At 39.1% G+C, this 21002-nt stretch overlaps 1 protein-coding gene across 4 annotated transcripts in view; it reads left to right on the top strand.

The window, feature by feature from the left end:
- LOC121862333 (F-box only protein 39-like) overlaps window positions 1-19340 on the top strand; it is a 46669-nt gene extending 27329 nt beyond the window's left edge. For all 4 annotated transcript variants that reach the window (XM_042360540.1, XM_042360539.1, XM_042360541.1 and 1 more), the window contains 3 exons: window positions 3005-3169; window positions 13167-13268; window positions 19042-19340. In XM_042360540.1, the coding sequence (XP_042216474.1) occupies window positions 3005-3169; window positions 13167-13268; window positions 19042-19230 (456 nt within the window). In that variant the 3' untranslated portion in view covers window positions 19231-19340. The remainder of the gene's footprint in view (window positions 1-3004; window positions 3170-13166; window positions 13269-19041) is intronic.
- Window positions 19341-21002: the final 1662 nt, after the last annotated feature.

Here is a 21002-nt window from a genome sequence, read left to right as displayed (position 1 = left end):
TTAGCACTCTCTGATGCACCATGTCAGGGCCGTGACTTGTGAACCTTGAGCTTTGACAATTTATTTCTTATAACCTCTTGGATAACAAAAATCTAAATGGACATAGAATTAGAATTTGAATGAAACAAGATACCAGAATAATGTAATTAAACATTAGAAAGAGTACCAGTATAAATTAATATTTATACAGTAAAGTAGTAATTTCACCATCATCATCATCACTATATTATGGCTATTTTCCATGCTTGCATGAATTAAGCACTGATTTTTGAAGGAGACCACTCTGTCCTCAACATTACACAAAATAGGTTCTGTTGTTTCCACATCTGGGTGCCTTGAAGCTAGTTTCCTGAACTTCTCCCAGTAGTGAACAACATCTTTCAAATCTGAAATAGACATATGGTCATCACTTTCCCTTTCCTCCTCACCACTGTCAGCCTCTAACATCTCATCCAGTTGCTTTAAGTCTTCAGGAGTAAGTTCCTGCTCATGAGACATCACAAGCTCTTCCACATCATCCTCTTCCACCTCGAGACCCAATGACTGACCAATGGACACAATCTCCTTGTCCAACTCTGCTTCTCCCTCAAATCCCTCAAAATCATGGACTGCTGATGGCCACAGTGCTTTCCATGCAGAATTGAGGGATCTAATGGAGACTTCTCGCCATGAGGACACAATCAATTTTACAGCCTCCAGGATGTTAAATTGTGTCTTCCAGAACTGTGCCAGTGTTGGTTCAGGATCAGTGGAAGTTGCCCGATAACACCTCCTGAACATTTTCTTCATGTACAACTTCTTGAAGTTGCTGATCACATTCTGGTCCACTGGCTGCATGATTGATGTAGTGTTGGGAGGCAAAAACAACACTTTGACAAAGTCGTATTGAGCCTCCAAAGTGCTGGCAAGTTCAAGGTCATGACCAGGGGCATTATCCATAAGGAGAAGAGCCTTTAAAGGGAGTTTATTGGTGGTTAGGTAGCTCTTCACAGAAGGGCAAAACACCTCAACATCCCATTCATTAAAGAGCTGTCTTGTCACCCATGCCTTACGTTTGGACTTCCAATAAACTCCAAGCTGTCCTCTTACCACTTTTTGTTGCTTGAACACCCTGGGGTTCTCAGAGTGGTAGACAAGCATAGGCTTCAGTCGGAAATCCCCTGAAGCATTGGCACCAAGCAATAGAATGAGACAGTCCTTCATGGGTTTATGCCCAAGTAAAGAGGCTTCATCTCTGGTGATGAATGTTCTTTTGGGCATTTTCTTACAGAACAGCCCAGTTTCGTCCACATTGAACATTTGCTGTGGAAGATAATTTTCTTCCTCCACCAGTTCTTTAAAGTTCACAAAAAATTTTGCTGCTCCTTCTTTATCTGCACTGGCAGCCTCACCATGCCTAATAACACTGAAAATGTCACTTCTTTTCTTAAAATTTTCAAACCAGCCCTTGCTGGCCCTAAAATCTTCGAACTCTGTGCCAGAAGAACCAGGTTGATCTTCCTTTAAATGTTCGTAAATTTCCCTGGCTCTTTCACAAATAAATTCAGTAGAAACTGAATCACCTTTCGTTTGTTTTCCCTAATCCAAATGAGAAGTAACCTCTCAGTTTCTGCTATTAATGATCTACCTTTAAACACTCTGGTAGATTGGTCTCCCACTTTCACTTCCTTGAACTTGTCTTTCTGTGCAAGAATTGTCGACACAGTTGATGCCGACATGCCATAGTCTTTACTAAGCACATTTGTTCTAATGCCCTGTTCATGTTTCTTTAATATTTCCTGTTTTACCTGGATTTAAATAACTTTTCTCGATTTCTTTGGAGCCATGCTGGATTCAATTTCAACGCTAAAATTTTAAGTTTTATTGCTGTAAATAAAGAATATTTTCTTTAAATCAACACTGCACTGTGCTATATATTATCAATATGTAAAATATATTTCAAAATGACCAATAATTTGACTGTAAAAATGGAAAAATAGTTAATGTTCAAGAGAGTCTCAAACAAGATGTTCCCTCCACTGAACAGAGACACAAACTGACACCAAGCTTGGTGTGTTGAGTGGCTGTTTGGCACTCTAAAAACTAGTTCCCTGTACTTCAATTATGTTAAATAATTGTTAAATTTACTAAAAAGTTTAATATAAAACTTGGAAAATTATTGAATAGTACAACCTTCTTGATATTTACTCAAATGGTAACGAATTTAAGCCCTAGAACCGATTACTGTATTGGCGGACTAATACTCCAGCTGGTGAGCAGGCGAAAACATGTTGACACGATTTCGAAAGGATTTCGTTAACCGAATTTTTGTTCGTTAACCGAGTTGAAGATTCGTTAACCGAGGGATCACTGTATTGGTATACAAACAATGGCAAATAGTAAGTTGGTTCAACCATGTACAAATATAGCTCCAGAAAGCCTTTGAAGGCTCATTTGCATGGAGGGGAGGTTTGGCTACCAGTAACGAGCAGGTGATAAGAAACTTTACATTTATAAATACAGTATTGTACTATATTCAAAAACTCAAAATATGTTTACAACATTGATTATTTACTTATAGAATCTTAACACTTTAAGTTACTTTCAAGGGTAGGATGACCCACCTGTCACTGGATACATAACTTTAATGTTGGTGAAGTAAAGGCTCTGGAGTGCAGCGCTGGACACATTGCTTTCTTGTGTACTAGTCTTAGTAGTCAGTGCACTGTGTTCACATTACCACTAATGAGCTGTCAGGCTTATGAGGCCATCATTTCAAGTGTTTTATTATAAATGTTGGGGGCTTTTGTGGGGTATTATTTTCTGTACCTCTTTGTTGTGTGCCAATTCAGAGAGTAGTGTTGCAAGTTGTTTTTATGAGCCATAGTAATATTGTAAGTCAACTGTGTGAGTCATAGTAAAATTATAAGTTATCCATGTAAGCCATTAATAGGGTGTCAGACAGATTGAGGATATGTGGATATTTCTGTAGGACATAAAATTTATTGTTGCTTGTAATTTTCAGATTGACACCCCAGTGATGCTTACAATTATTGAGTTGTATAAGCGAAACCTGGAAGTGTTTGCTCATAAGCAGTTGCCTAGATTCTACATGCCAAGGTCCTTTCATGACAGAATTGATTCATCACTACTTCTGTTGGTTAGACAGTGTCCATATATCCACACATTGGTAAGTTCAAACTACTGTATATATGCCCAAATACTTTTTCTGTATTTCATTGGTAATGTTTAAGTTTTAGCTGTAATAGGTCTTTGTTTCATATAAAATTCAGACAAATCAATACTTAACTCAAGAAAAGAAACACAGAGTCATATACTGCCTAGGAATTACTGTAATTTCAGAGATATCAAGATCCACAGAACACGATTTATGTCATTAATTTTTTCTGATTGGAGACGAACTTCCTAGTCTGGCTTCATTCGTGATTGGTGAATGTTTAGTTGAGAAACATAAACACAAGATTGCACAACTCTTATATGGCTAATTTTTACATTACCGGGTAGTTTGTAGATTTTTGCTTTGCAGGAAAAGCTTGAAGTGACCATTAGTGAATTTTAATTTTATACTTATATTGTACAGTAATGAATCCTGTGTCAGTACTTGTTCAGTGCAAAGTTATTTATTCTCATCATACAGTGAAAACTTTACTAAAATATTTTGGAATGTTCCACCATTTTGATATTTAATACTGTACTTTACTTTACCCCCTTTGCCACTGATCGGCCTGTTAGCCACTTGGGGGGTTGGTTATACACTGTTGGCAAGTACAGGTTGGACATCGCTAATCTGGGAAGCCTGGGACCAGACCAGTTCCGGATTAGTGAAAATTCCAAACCATCGAAACCGAGGTTAAAAAAAGGCAAAATAATGCATAAAATGTACTATTACTGATACCAATACAACTTCCATCAGCAAATCTAGCCCATGTTTACTGGACATCTTTATGACAAAGTGTTAGTGCTATGGCACAAGTTTACTGTACATTGGACCCTCACTTTATGTCATTCACAAGATGGGAATTTGCATGTACAGAATGAAACAAAGAATTTATTTGAAATAGTCTAACATTCAATGCCATAATATCCTGACCACTGGGGTTAGTTATACAGACTTGTCCCTGTGAAAAAGCCATAATTTTGGGCAACATATTACTGTACTCAAATGTACGAAAGGATTAACATTTTTATCTCTTGTGCAAACTATGAGATGTTTAAACTCAAATTAACTGCTCTCTTGCAAGGATTCCAGCAGTGCAAGTTATATTCTGCAGAGGTAATTTTCTGTGACATGTTAAAGACCCGACTCATTACAGAGGGGAGCAAACACCCAAGCCACTGGACTTCTTCATAACTAACGAGGAGGGTATGGTGGCCAAGCTGGAACACGTAGCCCCTGTTGACACTAATCCCCACTTAACATTGCCCTTCAGATTTAACTGTTACTTGGTTCACGACAAAACCAGGCCAAGATTAAAATATTACAAGGATGAGGGAAGAGATGAGGGGTATCCACTGGCCTGACTCACTAAGGTATAAGAACGTAGACACTACACTGAATATCATAGCCAGTAAAGTAACTATTTGATTGATAAATATATACCCAAGACCAAACCCAGTGCCTCTAGGAATACAAGGAGACCGCTACACATGAACCATGTGACGGTCAACAAAGTTAAGAAGAAAACAAAGAAATTCGAGAAATGGGTTAGGACAAACAATGAGCAGGAATGGAGGATGTATGCAAGATCCAGGAACCAAACAAAGTCAGAGTGTAGAAGGACTTTGAGTAGTTATGGAACATATCCTAATTTTCCCCATAAGATTAAGTATTCACTGCATGCATCCCGAACCATTGAAGCTACCGGACTATCAGGTCCCGGATTAGAGGGTTTCCAACCCGTATTAGGTATGCGCTGGATCTAGAATGTATCTAAACCTGCACCAGTGCTGGTCAAGTCTGGTCTTGAACTGAGGTCACATTCGGTGCCATCACAACATTCTCAGGCATTCGACAAAAAAGCTTGTCCTGGCATTTTTCAGAACTTGTAGCTTCTTCAACCTGAGGTAGTGACCTCTAGTAGGGCAGGCATCTGCCAATTCCCGGTATAAACACTCAACTGAGTACTGTATTGTTGCCTGGGGTGCTTATAGGCCTTTTTTAAGACACTTCTTGTCTGTGTATAGTATATGCTATAGAGCATTTTTTCCCTCAAGTGTTACAGCAGATTGGCTGTTGCAAATCTGTCCGATTTCGTCCTAAAGTAATGATGTATTTCTAAATTAGTTTATTCATAATCGTTGGGATGACCGTTTCTGATGAGAAAGATATTTAGCTAAATTATATAAAGATACATACATTCATTATTTCAAACATGATCACGTAGGAAGTTTATCAGAAATCTTATACATGAATTAACTGTTAAACTCTGGTAACAAATTCATGCTTTCGGAGGACACATTTAATACATACTTATTTTTACCCTCAATAAGGTATAATAACACAAATTACTTATTAGTAAAACTACATTATGCAAAAACTAACATTTTAAAAGACCAAAATCACATTGAAATATTGCACGACCTCTGAAAGTTGGTGGACGATGACAGACTTGGCCGCTTGAGTGAACAGCCATCAGCAGAGGTTGGAAATATGAAGTTGTTTGCAGTCTTTTTTTTCCTGCCCCTGCTGACAATTGAGTAATATTTCAATGTGTTTCTGATGTTTTAAAATGTTAGTTTTTGCATAATGTAGTATTACTGATACGTAATTTGTCTTAGTATGCCTAATTGTGGGTAAAAATAAGTATACATTAAATGCATCCTCCAAAAATGTGAATTTGCTTTCTCTCTCTTTTGGTTGTATATACACTACAGTGTAGTCTGCATTTACACGGTCAATTGAACCCGTGGAGGCCCGCGTAAAACGAGAAACGCGTAAATGAAATAACAGAACATATGGGATTAATTGAAATAGAGACTGGGCTGACCCCCAAACTCCACTTTTTGCGACACAATACGTACGATGTAGTAAAAATATTATCTTAATTTTATGATGGTATGCACACACACATAATATAGAAGAGAAATATCAATAAGAGAATAATATACTGTACCAGGTAAAAGAAAAATCAAGGTTTAACACTTACATTAGGTTAGGTTAGGTTAGGTTAGAAAAAATCAAGGTTTAACACTTACATTAGGTTAGAAAAAAATCAAGGTTAGGTTAGGTTTAACACTTATGTTAGTAGAAGAGATGGGTCGGCATACGTTGATGGGGGCTGGTTCCGAGGCAGAGGGCAGATTACTGGCCCTCAGGTGAATCACCATCACTATCCACCATAGCTGTCAGGGCCTCCCTGACAAGTCCCTCAAAGCCAACATCACTGTCACTATCACTGGCTTGGGCTGGCTGTGGTGGGTTGCGGGCAAAGAAGTCCATGATGTTACGCTGACGGTTAGTGTTGACATGTTCGTGATACATCTTGATGTATGGCTCCATAATGTGCAACAGCTGGTTATTGAAGACTTCATAGCGGTGATCGTCAGGGTCATTGGGAAGGACGAGTTTGAGTTTCTCTGCAAACTCGATGGCATCCTTTACATTACCATGTGTTAACTTGTGTTCTTCTCGGGATGACGCACCACCTGCATCTTCACTGACATCATCGTCTTCATACATCTCGTCGGCAGTCACCTCAGGATCCCTGATCACCTCCATAATGTCTTCTTTGGTGGTCTCGGAGAAGCCTGCAGCTGTAACACTGCGCAGCTTCTCTTGCAAGGTCCACTGCCACTGCAACAGATTGAACCTCACCAGTCACAGGTTGACTCTACCTCCCACCTGGGATACCTTGCAACACATGCCGCCATGCGTGACAAATCGTTGCCACAGACAACTGCCCCCATGCCTCCACCAAGAAATCAACAGCTTTCTTGACGTTGAATTTCTTCCAAAACTGTTTGACGCGAACTTCTTGCTCCGCCAACTTCTTTCTCATTGTCGCTCTCGCTATCGGTGTCACCCAGGTTACGCAACTCATCCTTGGTGTTGGTACAGTCATTCAGGAGCTTAAACTTCTTTGCAGAGAATGCAGCCTTAACGTTGCATATCAACTCTTGGTCCATGGGCTGGATTAACGACGTAGTGTTGGGAGGAAGGAAGACCACTTTTACGTTGGGGTGACGATCCAACAGTAGGGGCGAGTGTCCTGGTGCGTTGTCAAGGAGCAACAAATTGTTGAATGGAACATTCTGTTGCTCGCAGAATTTCTTGACATCGGGAACAAAACAGTCGTCAATCCAGGAGAGGGACAGAGCAGTGAACATCCACGCCTTACGTGCGGTTAGCCAGTGGACATTTAGCTTGGTCATGTCCATGTTCTTGTAGGCGTGCGGCTTGCGGGCTGTGTGGATCACTGATAACTTGAGCTTACAGGTACCGAAGGCATTGGTGGTAAACAAAACGGTGATGCGCTCCTTCTGCAATTTCCTGCCCCGACACTTGCTGGCAGACTTGACAAGGAAGGTCTTGGTAGGTAGCTTTTTCCAAAACAGACCGGATTCATCCATGTTGAACACCTGGTCGTCGGTGTACTGTCCTTCCTCCATAACTTCTCGTAAGAATGGAGGAAAATCCATGGCCGCAGCACGGTCAGCACTCGCTCCTTCACCAACAATGTTAATGTTGGTGATCTTGTTCCTCTTCTTAAACCCTTGCAGCCACCCAGAGGAAGCAGTGAAGGGTTTGGGCTCTGCAATTCCCATCTTACGTGCCACTGCTACGTACACTTCATGTGCGTAGTTCTGAACTGAGCGCGTGTCCACCTCCATGTTCCGTCTTGCCTGATGAATCAAGTAGCTCACCAGCAAATTCTCAGTCTTGAGCAGCACCTTGTTCTGGCAGTACTTCACCATTGAAGCACCTGCAGACTTTGTGATGCTCATGTGTTCTTTTATCTTGGCGGCATCCTTCTTGATCGTCCGGATCGTAGATTCGTTCACGCCATGCTGGCGTGCTAAATCAACTTGCCTCGTTCCTTTTTCTAACTCTTGTACGATCTTGTACTTAACTTTGTAACTTAGGGCACGTCGTATCTTCTTTGGCTTGGAGCGGCTGGGTCCAGGTAATGCAAGGTTTTTCTGTGGTGGTGGGGGTCCAGCAGATGCCATTCTTACGAGATTAGCGGTAACAATATAGAGCACAGTACAGTATACACGGGGTGACTGGGAAGAGGGCGACTGACGAGGGTAACGGTTTCTCTGTGTTGGCAGGGCACGTCATATTACATTGAACCAATCACAGCTAGCGGGAGAGGGAGGTAAGGATGCGTGGCCCAATCACAGTCCGATACATCATATGACGTCACCGATAACGCAACAGCGACATACTGCGCAACCTTACTCGCGCCGCTTGTGCTCAAGCATGACGGGATGGTGGGCTGCTTGAATAAAAAATGGCGCGGCGCGTCTGGACCCTCCAGCGACTCGCCGCGTAAATTACCAAATTTACCTCGTAATTAAAGCATTTCGATTCTGGCAAGGCACCGCTTAAATGACCAAACGCGTTAACCAAAACCGCGTAAATCCAGACGAAATAAAAGAAAATATCATCCCAGCACCTTCTTGCCAGTAAAGAGACTTTGCGAGAAATAGACAATTCATAAATACTAATTTCTTTATTTACATCCATTAACATTCATAGTATATTATCATATGTTCACATCGTTTTAAAGTTAAATTAAAGTTCTCAGCCTTGTCCGACATCTTATGACTTGCGAGAAGCTACTGGGACATGAACAAACCTAGCTGACTTGCTTTTAGAAACGGAAAGGAGTTGTTTAGACTATTGTTGTACTGCGTGCATTAGCACTAGTCTCTGTAACCTCTTCTGATTCATAATACAGCTGCATAGTGGGGAGTGTAAACATTTGGAAGGGGTAATTCGTGTGCTTTATGTTGTTTCATATGAATTATACCAGTGTCCGGGCATATATTCTTAAGTATGTATACTGATAATATTAAGGGAGAACTCAAGGTACCTATATGATGATTGGGAAGGCCCAAGTGGTACGGACAAGTGTACTATGGTGAATCAGTGTGAACGTGTCTGAAGGTTATGGCATTTATGTCTGTGTATGATTACCGTATTTTATGGCATATAAGACGCACTTTTTTGTCAGAAAAATTACTAAAAAAATCAGCCTGCATCCTATATGTGAAGTTGCAGTCTCCCGCAAGCTATTTCAATCTACAAATATCTGATACAAATGAAAATTTACAGATAACTTTCTTTTCACATTTACATCTGTTAACATTGCTGGCGACATTGTGGCCAGGCTAGAATCGTCTTTGTAACCAGGCTACTGGGAAGTTGTTGTTTTTCAACTTGTATTTTTGGGTAGATATATGTAACTTTCTTCATTTATTGTGAAAAAAAGCATAAGAAATAATTGTCCTAAGGGCAAACACATAAAAGGAATATACATTTCTTTGCACATGAGTTAGCTGGATTAGTGGGGGAGCGGGAGAACGGCTGGCGGTTGGTGGGGAGCGTTGCTAGGGATTTGGCGGAGGTAGTGTCGCCGTTACTCTGTTAAACATGGAGTAAAGATGTACAGTATATGCAAATGGCGACTATGTTAAACTTTCATTTAGCTTTTATGTACTGGTTTGGTAATAGAGTATTTTTTATTGTAAGTTATTTATTGGCATGATTTTTATTTATTCCTCACATTTACTGGGACTGTATATATTGTTTTAAGAAAACTATGGCTACAGGAAGGAAATACTCTCAAAAGTTTTTTCCTAAATACTCCCTGATAAAATCGGGGTGTGTGTCTTATATGGTCATGTGCCTTATAGACCGTAAAATATGGTAGTAAACATAGCTACCTCAGGTATCAGATGAAATTATGTGAGAACAATGATCTTGGAAAATGGTAAATGTATCAGGCATATATGAAGTGTTGGGGTTGACCCATAAGCTAAACCCACGTCTCTTTTTATGCGGGGTTTACGTTCTTGAAAACCACCACTTAATTAAAAAACTCGTAAATTAAACAAAATTTTCCCCTAAGAATACCTGTACATGTAAATGGTACAGGTTAAGGGAACCATCATATACCGCACAGGGTACGAACAGTGCTCTCACTTAAACCAAACACACGGCCAACTTCTCTGAAGATGGGAGATCACATTTAATTTTACGTCCATTGCGATTGTTTTTCGTGCCATTTTAGCTTTAGGCGCCCCAGAGGAGGCAGATGGATGTTTTCCAGACATGCTCAATGGAGAAAACAGCGTTTAACACTAAAAAGTACGTGATAAAAACACAATGCAAATGAGAGCACAGAGAAAAAGTAGTGCTGGTGTGAACTGAGAAAGCTTGTTGGACGTGGTCACAGTTGTTGTACAGAATACTTCATTATCATCATTATCTTCATCATTAGTAGTAATGATCTTTATTATTACATTATTATAATAATTATTAATATTAATAATAATTATTATAATAATTATTATTACCTGTATTAATAATATTAAAATCGTTGATGTTGATATGACTGCGACTTTATAGTAATAACTTACAAGCACCTCACCAGGCATCACACGCGACTCCGCTGTCAGGCGACCAGGCGACTACACTGGCAAATTTAAACTGTCTTGAGCGCGTTATTTCAAACATAGGTGCGCGCAAATTAACTTTTGGTATTAATTGAACAATCGCATTATTCCAAAAACTCTTAAATAAAACGAGCGTAAAACGTGAGATACCTGTATTCCAAGAAAAACATCTTATGTACCTCGGTGTGAGCTGAAAACACATCGTTACCCCATGTGACAAATAGCCACGAACAGTGTAATGATTCGAGAATCTTATGAACGTGTTAAACAAATGAAAAGTGTGGGGGAATGAACCATACAGAGGGAGTAAAGTGAAGTGGATATACCCGAGCAAAGAACCAAGGCTTTTGTTCGCACTGGCGCCTAAACCACCCGCGGCTACAGTTTCGAGGGGTACATGCCTGTGAGCGGTGACGAGTATGGAGAGGGACAAGCAGAGGTCGGAGGGAATGCTTGACCTAGCAACAACTGTTTTACTTTGAGGAACCCACCTGGTGTTGTGGGTAATGCTTATGGCTGCTATGCAACCTCCACTATGGATCTCTGGATATCTCACACTTTAGCACCCTGGATGTGAAGAGATGTTGGTGCTACTTGAGGTGCTCACGGTCGCTACTTTAAACGACCTAATGATACCGGACGCAGAAATAGTCCTGGTATGAATGTCTGGGAAGGATCTCATCTACCTAACAATAGTCGAGTGTGAGACGGGTACCTACTGTGTGTACCTTGGTGCTAAGAATGAGCTACAGTACCTGTATGTATTGTGTGTATTATTGAATGTTCCTTATTCAGGTGCTGTTGAGTATTTTGGTGGTATTGGAGGAGGATTGACCTAGGTAAGGAGGTCAATTATTTTGCATGGAGAGGAGAAGACCTTAAGTATCTGGCAGAAGGTCGAGTAATTTTGTGTGGTGCGGGGACCATCAATAATTTCTTGGGAAAGCTCAATTATTTTTGTATTGTGACTGAATGCAATATTTTTAATGTCTAAAATAAATAGCTAAGGATACTGGTTGGTGTTTCACCCTTCCTTCCACTCTCAACTTGATAAATGAAAATACAAAACTCACAGTGCCTGGACTGCTTTGCCAGCTACCTAAAGAACACCGCACATACTGTCCTGAGGTCTGGTGGCAGCGACCTTAAGTTAAGAAAACCCTAGGATTAAGTGACTGCAATAAAGGGCATTATATTATACTGTGCCATAGACCTGTAAAGGCTAAAACTAATAGGGTTACTACAGGCAAACCCCGTTATTCATAGCCTCGGTATTCGTAACCCCGTTTATCCGCAATCAATTTATTGTTACCAATTTCCACTATTCGTAATGCTTGCCCCGTTTATTCACAAATTCTTACAAGCAAAAATTTTGAACCGTGCGCCTCAACTATGGCGTAGGACAGCGTCTGTACGTATTCCTCCGCCATACGCTCCTGCTCGCCTCAGTCTCACACGTGCTGGCGTGTGTTTTGTGTGATCTCACAATGCCGAAGTGACCAGTTACTAAAACTCCCAGCAATGTTGCTAAGGGATCACGTGTGGCAGTTACGTTGGATGTGAAATTGGATATCGCAAAAAGACATGAACACGGAGAAGGAACGTCAGTGATTGGGCGCGTGCACGGTTTGGCTCCCTCTATGGTGTATTCTATAGTTAAAAGCGCTGACAAGATCAAGGAGATGGCCGGGTCTGCAAGATCACTGATGGCTACGAAGGTGACGAGGTTCCGTGATGTCTACGTTTAAAACTTACCTCACACACCTACGCACATAAACATTCAAACGCTCACACACTCAAACATGTAAATTACCCCTGTATACTGTACTTGTAAACATATACAGGTACACCTAATGAACTCAAAGTGTTTGTAATTGATGTTTATTTGATATTATGCCCTTGTTTCTTTATTTATTTTATGTTCTAAATGTATTGAGTAAAACAAGTGTTAAAATCTGACGGCTGTGACCACTGTGATGCCCGTATCCCCTCTATTTACATTATTTCTTATGGGAGAAATTGCTCCGCTATTTGCAATTTCGATATTCGCAAAGAGTTTTATGCCGGTAACCTTTGCGATAAGTGAGGCAGCCCTGTATAGCTTTGGTTTTGTGTATTATACCTTGAAGGTTACTTACCTTAGTGTGTGTAAGCAAAACTTAATGTAGCCTGCTGGTAAAGCTAGGGTGACAGATGGATGACCTCAGAAAGAAAGTTTAGCCTAGCCTAGGACACAGGAAACCAGAAAAATCCTCAAAACCAATTCGGTCTTGGTCCCATGGTGTCCAGATTTGTAGGTTTATATCTGTACAGTATTAAAAATTTTATTTATAATTCGCATGTACAATCAAAGACAAAAGTCGTGTCGTGGTTTTGTCCGAAGATTAAATATAACTTGTGAAACATTATGAGAGCCCCTTACTACAAGGCAGACCGCACCAAAAGTTTTAGCCCTTCGGCATATGTTTTCACCAAATTTCACGACACGACTTTTGTCTTTCCTTGTACACTGTACTGTAATGAATTTTACTTTATTCATCTAGGTTGTCCGAGAAAAAGTTTCCACAGCAACAGTTCTTTTGGTGGCTCATACTGCAAAGAACCTGATGTACTTCTACCTGCGTAGAAATGCAATAATTCTTAAGGTTAGTGGAAGATTTTTTTTTCTCTGAACCTTTTTAACTATTGTTTTGGATTTTGCATATGAAGCTTAAAGCATGTTTTATATTGTTAACATAAACTGGTCCTATAGTTACAGTTGGATTGACTAAGCTTGTAAAAGTATCTAACCATTATGTACAGATGTACAGTATATATTGTTATTGTGCTAGTGTGATGAACATCAAGGTCAGAATTCAAAGCTTTGTCTGGATCATATCTCATGTATTGATACAAATAATTTAACATAAATTCATAAGGATATATGTGAAGCATGATGTTGAGGTTCAACTAAAGAAAACTTGCACACAGCAGGGATAGCAGAATAAGGAATGACTTGTCTTGCCACTTGTGTTGGTAAGAGTGGGGATGGTGGATTAGATTTCATTGGCACACTGATCATGGAAGTTGCAGCTGAAAAGAAAATGTAAAAAGATAGACTGTCTGATATGGAAGAAGAAAAGGACTGGTCATTGATAAGGCAAACAGCTCCAGACAATATATTAAATGACAGTGATAAGAACAATGGAATACGTCCCTGCATGTGTGAGCAATATTGGAACTCATGATGACTATTGTAAACAGTTAGAAGTTTTACAAAGGCTAAACCAAACAAATTAGGCTTCCTCTTTCAAGAATCTACGGACAATCCTGAAAGAGGAAGAGTGTGTGTGTGTGTGAGTGTGTGTCAGGAGAGGTTATTAGTAAAAGTAAAACCAAAGATATTAACACCGGTGACTGGTATAATGGGTACATTAATGAATGCATGAAACAATACCTCGCTGTGTAAGGGACTGTGGCACTTAGTCTATTTGTGAGAGACATGACACAAGCTTTGGAGCAGTAGGATATACTTTTTGTGGATATGAGTATCATCAATAAAGGAGTGTGTGCTGCTGGAAAGAAGAGTGGGTAGGTTGTTAATATGAAACAAGAAGAAAGCAGGAACAAGAACTAAGCCCTGAGGTACCTCAACAGAGATGTGACAGTGGTCCGAGGGTAAAATTTCCACTACTACACAATTGTGACAAAGGGAAAGAAAGGAGGAAATCTAGGAAATTGGAGAACCAGGGAGTCCAAAAGAAGGAAATTTGTTAAGGAAAGCTTGATATCAGACTTTATCAAAACTCTAGAAATATCAAAGACAACAATATTCTCTGAACTTAACAAGGTTTTTAGTCAAGTAGGTCTGTGTTGGTGAAGGGGGGTGGAAGGTTTACTTTATATAGGGTGAATTTTCTTCTCTCTTATTTTTATCTTTATTTCTTAATTCTTCCTTTAAATCTTCCTTGTATTTCTTTATACCCTGTACTTGATTCTCTGTTTTCTGTTCTTTGTTACTTTTCTCTTATCAAGTTATATTCTGACCTAGGGCTTACCTGGGAAACCCCTTGTTATGTTACAATCTTCAATACTCATGGTAGCTGCCACCATCCAGGTTTTTCTATCAGAACGTACTGTGTAAGATTACATTAATCACTTAACTAAGGTGATATTAACAAAATTGACAATAATTTCAATAAGCTCATCAGATTCTCTGAGGTCTGTAGATCAAGGAAATTCAACTTCAATTGTGAACGGTCATATCGTAGCTTCACATGAAACATAATTTGATTCCAGATGGTGGCTGGACACTCAAATCGCATCTTCTTAACCCTATGTACTCTACACATATAGATATATGATACTTTCAACACATACTCAATACATCTTGAATGCTTTCTCCCTCTGTAGGTATACTGTATCTGACTTATGGCTACTCATACAGGTTATCTCAAAACTTTCAATTTACATTGTAAGAGAATACTTCAGGACATTGAAAAAACGGATGGCACCTCTCGCTAGGGAAAAAAAAGTCTCTTCGTAGGGGTAACTTATTAGTTTCACACTTGTTTTGTGGACAGCGGAGCATAATATGAATACCTGGTAATTAAGTGTTGATTATACTAGCCGTGCAATTGTGACCATGACATTGGGATAACAGGAATGGACAGAGAGGAGTTGGTTTTCTTGAAAGTGTTTGAGTAATTCTGTGACTTTGAAGATGATTAAGATGAGAACCAGGCAATGGGATGATAACTGAAGGGGGGGGGGTCTACTTTTTCAGAAATGGGTTGACCTCTGGCTAATTTTCAAGATGTGGTAATAGTATTAAAAAAGTAAAAGAGGTGGAAAATGTTGGAAAGGCCAGGTGTAAGTTCAGGTGCACATGTCTTGAGGATTTGGGGTGGGATAGCATTAGGTCATAGGGCTTTATTCGAATTTAGGCTGGAAAAAACAAAAAAAAAAGAGTAAAGAGGTGTGAAATTTTAGTGGTTGCTTGGGATGAGATGAATTTTGAGCAAGTAGAAGGGGTATGTTGTTACCAGGATCAAGGGTTGAATTTTAGGTTAATATGGAACCCTAGAAATGGGTTTTATGCACTTATGAGATCAAGATAGGTGAGTTGAAGTATGGTATGTTAGGGTTAGAGAGGTTGTTGTAAAATTATTTGCTTAACCCTTTGGCTGTGGGAGGTCACCCTAAACTGAATAAAATCGTCTTGCAGTAGCCAGAATAAAATAGTAAGTGTGGGAATTGCAGCAAAAGGGTTAATAACCTGAAGTATTTGCTATAAGTGAGTTCAGCATGGAGGAATTATGTTTTGGACAGAAGGAAAGAGTTTCTGCTTTGTTGATACTGTAGTTATATTTATTCTGGTCCCAAGCATTATTGTATGTGCTTTAGGTCTGTTGCTTTTATTAATGTTTCCAGTGTCTGTAGGCGGCATGTTTGAGCCCTGTTGCCCTTTAGCAAGAAAGATTTAACCAGCAAGGGGTCTCGGCTTTTTTTGTAAGGATGAAATTGGGAATAAAAATTCCATATAAAGGTATGTGTAATTGGTTTGTGAAATTGTGTCAGCAGAAGAGGGTGGGTCCATTTCAGAGGATCAGGTGAACAAACAATCCTTCAGAGAAGGCACAATAGAGCAAAACTCATTGAAACATTAAAAATCCTGAAAGGGATGGAAAACATGAACCTGGGACATTTCTTTGTGATGTCATGCACCACCAACATAAAAGGACATAATTACAAGCTTGCCCAATTTTCATACAGAACAAATATAAAGAAATAAGTTTTCACACTAGAGGGTGGTAGATCTATGGATCAGTCTACCAGTCTAATCTGTGGAATCAAAACAATACTGGACTTCAAAATACCCCTTGGCAAAATTGTCAAGAACAATGGAGGGATCCTACACAGGCCACTGGCCTCCTTCCCTCAGTATAGCTACCTCTAGTGGGTGGCTATTAGGTAAATAAGATAAAAAACAAGGTAAACTTTTATGAAACATTCGAAGTTATCTGTATTGTAATGTCAGATTTTTCTATGAATTTCCTTGTATGGTCTTGAGGAATTCAGAGTTTGTATCATATCCATAGTTTATGGCTCTGACCTGAATCTTTACTGGACAGAGTCAACCACTTGTTCAGAAAAGATCAAACTTTCAGCCCAGAGCCATCTAAGAGAGAAAGTGCTTTTTGCAGTAATAACATTATTTGGCTTGTCTGCCTAGATTGTGTACCCTGCTGTTAATCACCCAAGCCCCTGACAGTAAGCAGGCTCTATCAGAGATGGTTTACTGGATTAGATCTCACAGATAACTCTCTTTCTCCTTGGCTGTAATATGGGAAATGTGTAATATGTGTCAATCCTTCACATTAAATTTGCAAAGAGAAACTAATATCACTAAGATCATCATCCTCGTCCTATTACAGCCATTGTTTGAACTTTCCTGGGTTATCTGTAATAACCTGATGGCAGCTTTCCAGGATATGCTCAGTATCTTTCAGCTTCCTTTATCAGGTGCATTACTCTGAGGTCATGCCACACAACCTTTCCTCATGTAGTTTTTGGCCTACCCTTGGCTCTCCTTGCCTCCACATTCAGATTCATGCATATCTTGATTTAGGTTGTTCTCATTCTTTCCACATCTTTGAACCATCTCACCATAAAACAAGCCCTTAAAATTCGCAGGAGTTTGGGTCTCAAAATGGCCGCGAATTGCCAAAACCGTAAATATCATTTGCTGACCGGGGAAAAATCCTCTCATAAATAATCAGAAACAAGATAACAAAATGTATTGAAATGTAGAAAAAATTTGAGTCTACCCTTAAGTCAATTCCATGCCTTGTTATTAAAGTTGGGTTGCCATACAGCAATTTTTCCCCATAAAATTAAGTCTCTAGAACGAATGGCATCTGAGCACCAGTTGGGTTAATACGTAGATCAAGCTTACAAAATTTTTTTCATAGCCATCTAGCCAACCCAACATGAAGGATGTCGGTAATTGTGGTGTAACAGTACTTTTTTCACAATATGTATGTAAGATGATGTGTGCATGTAACTGAGTAAAAATAAATGAAGAAAGTTAAGTATACTGTATCTACCCGAAAATATGAGTTGAAAAACAACCATAACACCTCACAGCCATAGTTTTCTCAAAATATACAGTACTGTACAAGGAAATGTGAGGAATAAATAAAAATACATATACCAATAAATAAGTTTAAAAAAAAGTACTATTGCCAACCAGTAAATAAAAGTCAAGTGAAAGTTTAACAAAGTCGCCATTTGCATACATTACCTGCTCCACCAAAGTAACGAAGATCAGCTGGGACGCAGATTCCCTAGCAATTCTCCCTACCAGCTACACTCTGCGCTCTCTTCCCATTACGTGTTTGCCTTTAGGACAATTATTTCTTTTACCTTTTTTCACAGTATGTATGTATGATGGTGTGTGCATGTAACTGAGTAAAAATAAATAAAGAAAGTTGCACATATATCTACCCAAAAATACGAGTTGAAAAACAACCATAACACCTCACAGCTTGTCCCAGTAACCTAGTGGTTACAATGATGAGCTAACCTAGCTACAATGGCATGATTTATCACTATTAAACCCTATTCTATTACTAAACACTAATAATAACAGTAAATCCAGTGAAATATGGCAGGGAAGGGGAGAGTTACAACTGCAAACGACGCCCTAACTAGCAGTCACTCGCTCTCCAATTGCCAGGTGTACGTAGTATGAGAAAAATGCATGAACTTTTCTCTCTTTAATTGTTTGGGCACCTTCCCATGGCTGGATAAAAGTGGTTGAGGGCATTTGGGAGCCATCACAAGCACAAGGAGGACAGTTAAGAGTAACGTAGCACATGCATGAAACGGACAAGTATCTATCCCAGACTGAGATGGAATGAGCGCACGTGGGCCAGCCAACCGGGAAAAGAGACACACCTTACGGGCTGCCATAAAACTTGCGGGCTCCCCGTCCTGGCTGTGAAAATGCCACCAACTTTTAAAACTACCTGCAGACATTCTTGGGTACATCCAAGGTGTCATCCACAAATAATTGGAGGCCGCGAATTAAAAATTTGCGAATTGTAAGAGCATGCTGTACATCTACTCAAAACCTTGCCAATACTGTCACTACCTAGCTGCCATTTTAACAATGAACAGAGTTTCCTATCTCTCAACATCACATTATTCATTCATCTCACCATTCTCATTTCAGCTTATCCAAGTCTATGAGCTGAAGTGAGGAATTGTAGTTTCAAGATTTTTGTGTACTGTAGTCATTTATTTGTATTAAAAATTATTTTAATGTTTTACTATTTTCATTGTTAGTTGGTTAAGTGGACATGAGAAGTTTAAAATACAATACAATGCAGTATGTGTAATAGCTTTTTTCTTTTTTTTTCTTCTTTTTTTTAGGCAGATTGGCCTTTTAATCCAGATTGGACCCCAGAATTCTACGAATGGCTTTGCAAGAATGCACGATCCTATGAAGCCATGGAACGTGAAGTCTCTCAGATTTTGGGTTATAAGTGGCAGAGTCTTACTGATAAGCAGTTTAAAATGATAAACATTGATCTTGGAAAGTCATATTATATGTTTTCCTAAGATTAAGTATGGTTAGAATATGTTAAATCTTGAGTTATTCTTGTTAAGTGTTTTTATTAGGAATTTTTAGTCAATAGTTTAAGTATGCAGTATGATGAAATTTGGTATACAAGGCATATATATATATATATATATATATATATATATATATATATATATATATATATATATATATATATATATATATATATATATATATATATATATATATATAATTTTTTTTTTTTTTTACTGTAGGTTATGGTTGTGAGGTCATCTGGACAGGTATCACTTGGTGAATTGGCAATCTTGCCCGGGTGACCTTATGAGTAGACCCTATCTTGTGTGGCACTACTTTCGGCATGTTTCTGGTGATTCAATACTGTACCACAACACTCCACAGCATCTGTACTTTACTGGGTCGCAAAAGCATTTTATGTGTATAGGGGATCCCTGGGTTACGAATGAGTTCTGTTCCTGAGGACGTGCATTAGTCAGAAATGTACTTAAGTCGGAACTCATACCCTAGGTGCACTATAACATATCCTAAGTCCTTTTATACATTTTGAATCACTTGATTTAAGAGAAAAGAAGAAATTGAAAGACAAAATACAATCAAGAAAAGTAAATATTAAAGTTTAACACTTACACTGAAACGTTGGGGCTGGCTGATTTTCCACCCATATCACTAACAATCTTTCCATTTCATTTAAGAATACACTTCTTTTTATTATCACAGTTGAGTGCATTGGTGTTGATCCTCTTGCATGTTCAAAAATTTTGTGTTTTTCTTTCAAAATTGTTCTCATCGTTGACCGACTTAAACCCAGCTCTTTACCAATGACTAGGGGTATTTCACCTTTTTCAGAACGTTTAATTGCATCAACTTTCACTTCCATTGTGCTTGTTTTCGTTTTCTTGGATACATTGCTCTCACTTGCAGCAGGTTTGCATTTGGCCACTACGCCACACAAACTAGTTCTCATACGTTAATACTATGAACCAGTTGTACCTAGGTTGAATTCTTAAAGTAATTGACCTAATGGGACTTCGTTCGTATCGACGGGTGTTCGTAAGTCGGACATTCGTAACTCAGGGACCCCCTGTACAGTATTGCAGTAAATATGCATTGAAGGGCTCTCACAAAAACTCCTCACACTATAGGAGCTTGATGCAGAGGACACCAATCATAAGGCATCCATCCCATACCAGCCAATTAGCTTTAGCACTGCATAACAACATAATCAGTTACCAAGTTCACCCATAAATTCAGATGGATGCTAGACTTGTAGAAAATTAATTTTGATATTGGATATGAAGCCATACTGTGTAAAGTAACATGGATAAACAAAATTAATATCATAAGACCATATGTGGAAGGTCACACCATAGTACTTATTTGTTACCGCAGTTAGTGAGTGAATGGCAGGAGATGTGTGCTCTCTTCATTCTGGCCATACTGTATAAGTTACCGTATATGTAATTTGAACCTTAAAAAAATCAGCCCAAAATTAGGGGTCGTCTTAAATGTCGGGTATAAAATCCGAACCTCTACATCCTTTGGTTTATTGTGTATATTAAAATAATTAAAACATATTATAAACCTGTCTAACATACCGAAAACTAACAACATAATAAACGCAGCTATCATCACGCACCGCCCGCCATTTGCCACTGCTGCTGAAGTAAACAAACAGCCATCCTTAACAGACAGCAGTCTTTAAGAAAATAAGAATGGAGGAAACTGCAGCGGGCCTATTGGCTTCTCCAGATGATTTTGAATGGAGTGTGAA

This window comes from Homarus americanus, unplaced genomic scaffold (genome assembly GCF_018991925.1).
Source record: "Homarus americanus isolate GMGI-L3 unplaced genomic scaffold, GMGI_Hamer_2.0 scaffold31037, whole genome shotgun sequence".
In the NCBI taxonomy this organism is placed as follows: Eukaryota; Metazoa; Arthropoda; class Malacostraca; order Decapoda; family Nephropidae; genus Homarus; species Homarus americanus.
This window is presented reverse-complemented; position numbering and strand designations above follow the sequence as displayed.